Here is a 9,048-nt window from a genome sequence, read left to right on the forward strand (position 1 = left end):
CCGGTCTGTATGTGGGATCCGAACCCTCGGTGGGAGCGCCGCCGCGCTACCAAGCGGCGCACTCTCCAGTGCGCCACCGGGCCGGCCCCCTTTTTGTCTTTTTTACAAGATTGTAACTTCCATGTAAAACCCTAAGGTTTGATTGGTATAGCATGAAATTTACAATTCATTTGGGGAGAATTAACATTCCTACAGTATTGAATTTTCCTATCTATGAGGATGCCATAATTCTAAAATTATTTAGGTCTTCTTTAATGTTTTTCAATATTTTTTTGTGTACTAGTAAATTTTTTGCTACTTACCTTATTTTTGTGCCATTGTAAATGCTGAGAATGTAAATCGATGAGACTATTTTGGAAAACAATGTGACACTACCTAATGAAGTGGGAGAACCACATACCTAGAACCTAGCAATGCCAGTCCTAGGCGTGTGCCCAAGGAAAGGTCTTGCCCAGGAGCACCAGGAGACCTGTAAAAACAGCATTACTCATAATACTAAAAGCAAAACAATCCAAATGTTTACAAGCAGTATAGTGGATAAATTACTGTGGTGTGTTCACTGGAATAGTACATGGTAGTAAAGTTAACTAAATCTATGCATATTAATTTGTGTCAATATTTAAATCATAATGTTGAGTGAAAAGAGCAAGTCATGAAAGAATCAATTTGGGGTGATTCTTTTCATATAAAATGCAATGACAGAAAATATTATATTAGAAAATATATTCTGGGGCTGGCCCGGTGGCGCACTGCTATAGTGTGCCGCTTGGGAAGCACGGCTGCGCTCCCGCCGAGTTGCCGGTCCCGGTCCGGTACGGGGGCAACACTGAGGGTTGCGATCCGTTGCCGGACACGGAAAAAGACAAAAAGGAAAAAAAAAAAAAAAAAAGAAAAGAAAATATATTCTTAGGGGAATATGGATATGTAGTAAAATTATAAAGAAAGGCAAAGGAACGAACAACATTAAACTTGATAAAGCAGTAACCTGGGAGTGGACAGGAACAGGGTTGTTATTGGAGGGACACACTGGCATCTTTAAAATATCAGCCATTTTCCATCTTAAGTTGGCTGGAGGGGGCACCTGTGTTTGTTTTATTATTTTAAAAATATACATGCATATGTGCGTGTATGCATGCGATATACACATATATAGTATATGTACTTTTGATGTATGATATCATTTATGATAAAATCTTAGTACAAACTTAATTAAAAGTTATGATAATTGAACATTGATTTTTGGTAATCAAAAGAGTACTTTTATGGTTTCATATGGCTCGTTAATGTGTTAGCGCCTCAAGAGTATTTTCTAGGCCTAGGTTTTTTTATTTTCTATCTTTGTACATGGTGAGGTTATAACCTAACCCTAAGGATGTGCTTTTATATCCTTTGGCTTATGTATTTTAATTTTTTTTTTTAAATTACACTTTCTGACTGATGTAAGAGAGACTCAAGGAGCCTTGGAAGGCCTTGTGCAGACCTGGATCGGGACCCCACAGCAGCACTGAGTGGCGTGCTGTAGGTGTCATTAAACCACAGTGTGGAAAAAAATATCTACTGATGCTTGAATTTTTTCTCTACCGGCTTATGGCTGGAGACCTTTCTTTAGCCCACCAGACAAATGAAAATGGGATAGGTAACAAACTTGAGACACTTTTTTTAATTCCCATTCTTTCTCCCTATCCTTCATTCCTCCTTTTCTGCTTAAATTATCTACCCAAACCCACATCTTTTCAACACATACACAGGACTGTGTCATATACTGAACTGCCTGAAATTTTCTTACCCAAAGAGAATATTCTAGCTCCAAAGTTCCTAAACTTCAGCCATTTAAAAATCCCTTCGTTACTTTCAACATATCCATTTCACATGTGCTGTTATATATGTAGTATTTTTCTTTAATTTACTTTAGTTTGACTCACTTTTGCTATCTTTATCTCACCCTAAGAAATATAAGTAAAATCATAGGTTTGATGTGCTATTTCTATCTTATCAGATATTCATGAAAATAGTTATAACTAACATTTTTAAAAGTTTGTCCATATGCCACGTTTGACCAAAAATCATTCTGACTACGTCCATGTGCTACACTTTGGGAAAGTCTAATCAAATTTTGAAAGAAAAAAAAAGAAAAAAAAAAAGTCTGCTTCTCTTCCCGCCACCTCTGGCCAACAGTACATGCTCAGTAGAAGGGCCGCCAGCAGCCAGCTCCAGCCTCAGCATTTGCCAGACTGCCGATCACCCCCTTTGTCTGCAGAATGTTTCCCATTTGGATTTGCTTTCTGCGTTTTATTTGGGATTGCCATTTCTCTGTTGCGCAGCTCACTATAGAAGGGGATAAATTGATGCCCTGGGAAACCAACAGTCCCTCAGCTGCAATGCCAGCCGGTCGGCCAAGATAAAGTAGCAGAGCAGAATTAACAGACTGGTGCTCAAGCCCCTGTTTATACATAAGCCAAGTCACTAAGGGCATGTGCAGCTATGTTAAGAGAGGGTTGTCAGCCTCCCCATCAGCATCCTGTGAATGGCAGGATGACAGCAGACCCCACGGTCTCCTGCGACAATCCAATTCACACATCTCCTTGGTGATCATCAACCACCTGGGCTTAATTGACTCAAATTCTCCACCAACTTTCTAGTGTGGGCATTCCTGGCTTATTGTGTCCTGCCTCTTTCTCAATGGCATGAAGCATCTCTGATACAGTTTGATTAAAGAGGTTTTTTTCTCTTCCTTTTAGCTGCTCTTCAAGGTCAGATGGTTAAGATATTTCCAGAAGGCTGCCACTGCCTCTTAGTTCTACACATGTGTATATGATACCATTGGCAGGGCCTTGCAAGTGCATGGCTGGTCCATTAAGACTTACTGAAGCCTGAAAGGGAGAATCGATGTTTCATTTACATCAGAAGGCTCCACATGGCATCACATCCTGCTGGACTCAGGCTGGACAACATCTTAATACTAATCAGCTTCCCCTGACATTGAATGTTAAGGATTGGTATTTTGAAAACCAAAAGCACTAGCTCTGGCCCTCCCAGCTGCTCTCAGACAATCATCTGCCCCCTTGCCAGACTGTACAATTTGACACTCTTGTTCACTGACTTCTCACTCATTAAACTGATCAAGATACAAAACTTGTTAGTTAATTTTTCATGCACTTGGGGGATCTGGTTGCATATTTTAATGATCTGCTCTCAGAATGTGCTGATCAAACTGCATATTTTGTTGATTTGCTGTGACATATCCTTAACCACAGTGTTGTTTGTGCAAGGTCCTGGGTGATGTGAGCTGCATCCGAGAAGCACTGAGTGGCTGCCGTGTGTGCTAATTGAGCTGTGCAGCTCCGCTGAGGCGTTGATGTGCTCTTTACTGAGCTGAATAACAACCATTTGGATAGTTCATATTCTGTATTCCAGGGCTCAGATGATATCAAAACCAGTATTTATTAGAGTAGCATTCATTCTACTTAGACCTTAAGGCATTTTGCTCGTTTGCTTAGGGTTTGGTCATGAAAACTGGGGACTCTACACACATGCATACACACACACACACATGCACACACCATGCATAAATGAAATAAACTAAGAAGCCAGGGATTGAGTCTAGACAAGGTCAGACAGAAAGATAATGGCAAATTAGCTAGACTCTCTGGATATGCTGATGTTGAGAGCTTAGGAATTGGCTCAGTGCGTTTGGAAACTAAATCATCTGACCTCGCTGTGTCTGATCACAAGGCATTGACTCTGAACGGGCTGCATCAGGAAGATAGGGTGTTCAGGGACCCCTGCCAACCAGGAGGTAGAGAGCTGGACCACCAGGGCCTTCCACAGAAGGTCAGAAGAGCTGGGTTCTTGTCCAGACCCTACGCTTGACGGCTCATGTGACTCCCAGCAAACATATGAGGGTCTCCAGACCTTATTTGCCAAATCTGTTTTTTAAAAAGGTGGGAAAGGCCATGGGTACCTTCAGCTTCTAAATTCTGTAAAGTAGAAATAACCAACTCATAGGCTTTAAAAAACAACTCTACTAAGGAAAATTATTTTACATTATAGACGGATTTTGCTTTAAGATACTACCAAAACACAATAATAATAAAAATGGAAGATTAAAATTAAAAATAGGGTTTGGGAGTACTGGTATTGCCTTCTCAGGATATAATCAAAAAGATAGCACAAGTAAATATGATTTTTCAGCATGCCTCAAACGCAGACTTTTTATGCAGATAGTCTATATAAACCTATAAAGGGCCAAATAGTAAATATTTTAGTCTATGCAGGCCATCTGGTCTCTGTCAAAACTACTCAACTCTTCCATTGCAGTGGGAAAGCAGCCATAGAAGATGCCATAAACAAATGAGTATGGCTATGTATCAATAAAACTTTATTTACAACATGAGGCAGCTGGCTGAATTTGTCCCAAGAGTAATAATGTGCCTACTCTTGGTCTAGAACATTACTCTATCATCCTCCAGTTTACTCTTTTGTGAAAATGAAAACAGGTCTTAAGAGAATGATAGGAGAATTAGCGAGTTAACCGAGTACCTAGTACTCAAGCCCTTAGAACAATGACTCACACATAGCAAGCACTATGGAGGTGAAGCTTATTAGTTATTATTTGGATTGTATAACCCAATTATTGTCCTGATCATTCAACTAATACTTATTAAGCCTCTACTATATGTCTTTTCTGGGTTCTGGGACTTCAGTGGCAGGGGTGACCTAACCATTCAGAGCCTTTTTGTCATGGAGCACACAGAATGGTGGGGCAAAGACGAGAAGAGAGAAAGAAATGGAGACAGACAGACAGACAGACACCAGGGCATATATATGTGTGTGTATATATTATATATGTATATATACCATAGATGATATGATATGGTAACTTCTACAAAGGGAGAGGCTCAGGGGCACACAGCAGAGACGTCCAAGCCAGTCATGGGAGATTAACGAGGCTTCCAGGAGGAAGTGCTAGCTAAACTAAAATATGAAAAACAGCTGGACTTAGTCAATCAAAGGGGAATGATGAGGGATGGGGGCATACTGGGAAAGGTAGAGAAAGAGTGTTTACTTGGAGGAAACAGGCTGAGAAGATCTGTGGATAACTGGATAATTGAGTGGATGGGAAGTGATGAGGAGACAGGCTAAAGAGGTGAGCACAATCTCATGGGCCATGCTAAGGATTTGGGATTAATCCTAAACTGGAAGCTTGAATGGTTTAAGCAGAGGAGCGACATGATCAGACTTGTATTTTACAAAGAATACTCTGGTTGCACGTAGAGAATGGATTGGAGGGGGCAAGATGTAAAACCAGCCCTAAGAAAAGCAGAAAGAGAACACCAGAGAGGCAGGACCATGTGGATGGGGGGAGCGAGTATCAGGAAAGAGAGGATGGTCAGCCATGGGACCCTTTCCAGAGGGGTGAAGGAAGAGGAGGAGACTTGAAGAGAGGCCATCAGGAGCCCCCAAGAAAGTGCTTGTAATAGAGTGATAAGGGCCAGCCTAGAGTGTAAGGACAGCCAGTGGTCACTGGAATAGACATGGAGATCCATTTCAAGAAATTTGAAAGGGGAACAGAAACTGAATAGTAGGTAAATATAGTCAGAACCAAGTAGACAGAGCAGAAGAAAAGCATAAAGGAAGCAACACATAAAGGGAGAGAAGCGGGTAGTTGATGGTGCAGGGTGCTGGGGGAGGCTCTGAGGGACAGGATCAAGAGCAAGTTAGGATCAGCCTTGGCAGAAAAGGGCTGCATGCCCTAAGACATAGAGGAAGGAAAATGTCTTACAGTATCAGCAAAACCCGTCTGCTGTGGACAAAGGAGAGCCAAGAAAAACCATGCTAGATCTTCTAAAGTAAGGGGTGGAAAACAATTTCCTGAGAGGCCAGTGATGGTATCGGGGCTGAACACCTGGGGCAGAGGAGCAGGTCTGGCTCAGACACCATGGAGGATGCGATGGGACACTAAGAAGAAATGAATCTGAAAGAGGCCTGAGGTTCCAATCAGAGTTTGAGAGCACAAATACACAGCAGACTCTAATAGCACTACTTGGGATTTCCACCCCCACACCCCCAAGTATGCTTGTCAGCTCAGATCCGGAAAAGACAAAACAGAAAGTGTGAGCTACCCAGAGGAGGAGTTGCAGAAAGCCAAAGAGGAGAGGGAGGTGGAGAGAGTGCTGCGGGGACACTGAGAGAATGACCCCAGCCGAGGAGTCAGCCAAGAGAAGCCAGAGCAGGGCATGTATGCAGGGAAGTCATGAAGCCCATATCAATTATGAAAATCATTACACTGGGTTTGTTTCATTTCATAACATTCACTAGGATGAATTGATTTCCCAAGCTCATGGGCTTTCATTTTGTGGTATGAGCAGATAAAAGAAACTTACTCATTATAATGATTAAAGGGGGGAAGGTAACTTCCACGTGTTAGTTAATTGAAATGGAATTCCCCATCTGATAACTATTTCACAAAAGTAGCACTTGAAATCCAGCTGTGGAGCCCTCACTGAATGAGAGACACGGGCAGAGCCGCCCATCAGCACGTCTTCTTGAGGCTCCTTCTAGAGAGCTCTCTGGGCCTGGCGCACGGCCCCCAGACCTTAGGCACACATGCCTGACCTTTTTCCTTTTGGCCACACTTCCTAGCTTGAGATTCTTAGTCCTGCCAGTGCTTCTTGACATTTTCAAATATCTGAATTTTTGGCAGCACATTTAAGGGATTAAAAGACAAACACCTTTTTAGAAAAACAAGTTTCAGGAAACTCAGAAAACTGCTTGAGTGGAAATGGTTACCGCCTGAGAATGTTCTCTTGTGTCCTCCTAGAGCATAGTTCTTCTGGATTCCAGGAAACCAGTGACCTTTCTGTGGCCTAGTTTGATTTCTCATTTCTGTCTTTACCTGTCACTCCCAGCGCAAGTTGACCCCTGTCCCACATCACCCACTCAACCAGCCCTTTTCTGTCAAGTCCCCAGCCCCTGACTGACCTCGCCTCAACTGTATAAAAACAAATTGATCATACTGATTCAAACGGGTCTGGACACATTTGGCTATGTGCACACAGCCTAAGAGTCGAGTGGAACCTGGTTTCAATCTGTGAAGCAGCCTTACAGAAAGGCTCAAGGATCTTTGGCCTCATGACTTTCAGAGCCACAGAGCTTTCCTCTGTGGTTGGTGAATGTCTTTATCTGGAAGCATGTTCTAAAATAGAAAGGCAAATGTCTTTCACCGATTTTAAATGCACACACTGGCAGGTGATAATGATCGCTATTTTAGTACAATGGACACTGTACTAAAAATACTGTCTATACATTATTTCATTTGCTCCTCACAACAACCCTGATCTACAGCACTGATAATAAGGCATGTTATTATTCTGTTTCACTGATAGAGTGACTGAAGCTTAGAGAACAGCAAAATGACTCTCTAAAGTCATATAACTACTAAAAAAGCCATTGTTTGCACCCAGGCAGGCTGAACTCAGAGAGGACTCTCCACTGTTCTACAATGCCTTATCAGTGGTTTTTTTCATTTATAATTCATCACACAATTCAAGTTTTCTAGAACCTAAGACTGTGAGCTTAACTGACCCAGGTTCTCCTTGCCACCTGGCTACACTCATTTCCTCATTTGTTAAAGTGCTTTCCTCCTTACACACAGCTCTTACGAAGTGGTCAGCAAGCATTCTGTGCATTGCTTTCTGCCTCTTCAGGTCTCCCCCACCTGCAATTCTCTTGCCAGATCTCGAGGACAGTAGTTTCCTCTCTACCGTTTCTTACTCGCGTCTTCCACAAGGGGGCGCGTTCTGACCATAAAGCTCCTGGTTCTCGAGCCCGGCTGCTGAAATACAACCAGTGTCACCCCAAGGCTTTCATTCTGTTGTAAGAAATGGCTTTATTCAGCTACACTCCTCATTGTTATTTCATGCAGGGGAAACAACAGTTAAAAAGGAAACCATATAATTTTTGTGGACTGTTTCACCATAATTCATTCACTGGATTTCTGTGTTAGGTTGTATGGAATTCATTAAGCAGGATATTGAAGCTTATGAATGGAAACCTAGTAATTCCTCTTTAATAAACATGAGTTACTTTTATTTCTTAAACTTTATTAGACACTTATTCTAAACATTACTCAAAAATGCTTGTTAATAATATGAATGATGATTTTGATTCCGTTTGCATTATTACTATGTCTAAAGACCCAAAATACAAAGTCTGGATTATTTACAAAGACCGAGAAAATGGCTGGCATTTGAATGTAAATCTTTGTGCCCAAGCTTAATTCCATCTTGACACTTCTCACCAAACTCTGTAAGGAAGGTGGTGGCTGCTGCCACAGTGGCCTTTTTGTGTAGCGGAGACTTGCTCGGAGCCATGAAGTGTGAGCCACATGGGAGGGGGTTCTCGCTGGCTCCCTGCACGCTGCTGTGTTCACCAAGCAGAGCTACCACAAAAGGGAGAGAAAGAGGAAAGACATGGAAATACGATGCTCACTTTAAAGTCAAGCTTCCCTTGTCCTCCTTACCTGCCAGACTTTAAAACGTAATGATTCCTCTGGCTTGGTCCAGGCCATCTTCTCGTCTCTCTCACACTCCTTTTTTTCCCCATTTCCATGACTTTGAAGACCATTTGTGGGGTGATGATGTCTCTCACACTTATATCCTTAGACCTCTCCTCTGATGTGTGTCACCTGACTCACGTCTAAATACCTTCCTGAAAACTCCATGTGTATGACTCCTTGACGTATTAAACTGAATAAATCCAAAACGGAGCAATTGATTTCCTACCACAGCCCAGAAAGCATCATGGTTTTTCCAATTTCAGGAAAAATCTACTATAACAACCACTCATTACTAACACCAGACACCTGGGAGTCACCTTGACATCCACTTTGCCTCTTCCCAAACTCTAACACACCAGCCAGTCCTCTCAATTCTATATCTAAAATATATCTTGTATTATTCTACCTTTTTTTTTTTTTTTTCTATTTTGTGTTCCAAAGTAGAAGCTTAGTTCAAGCTTCCCCGGTCTCTGGCCTCTGCAGGAGCTCTC

The 9,048-nt window shown here is 42.0% G+C and overlaps 1 protein-coding gene across 1 annotated transcript in view; it reads right to left on the minus strand.

Moving 5' to 3' along the window:
• Positions 1-8,569, minus strand: part of VEPH1 (ventricular zone expressed PH domain-containing 1) — a 283,060-nt gene extending 274,491 nt beyond the window's left edge. Inside the window, exons 1-2 of the mRNA XM_008578689.1 lie at positions 8,522-8,569; positions 8,300-8,440 (exon numbers count right to left, since the gene is read on the minus strand). Of these exons, the coding sequence (XP_008576911.1) occupies positions 8,300-8,440; positions 8,522-8,569 (189 nt within the window). The remainder of the gene's footprint in view (positions 1-8,299; positions 8,441-8,521) is intronic.
• Positions 8,570-9,048: the final 479 nt, after the last annotated feature.

The sequence above is a fragment of the Galeopterus variegatus genome, unplaced genomic scaffold, assembly GCF_000696425.1.
Source record: "Galeopterus variegatus unplaced genomic scaffold, G_variegatus-3.0.2 Scaffold1744, whole genome shotgun sequence".
Classification (NCBI taxonomy): Eukaryota; Metazoa; Chordata; class Mammalia; order Dermoptera; family Cynocephalidae; genus Galeopterus; species Galeopterus variegatus.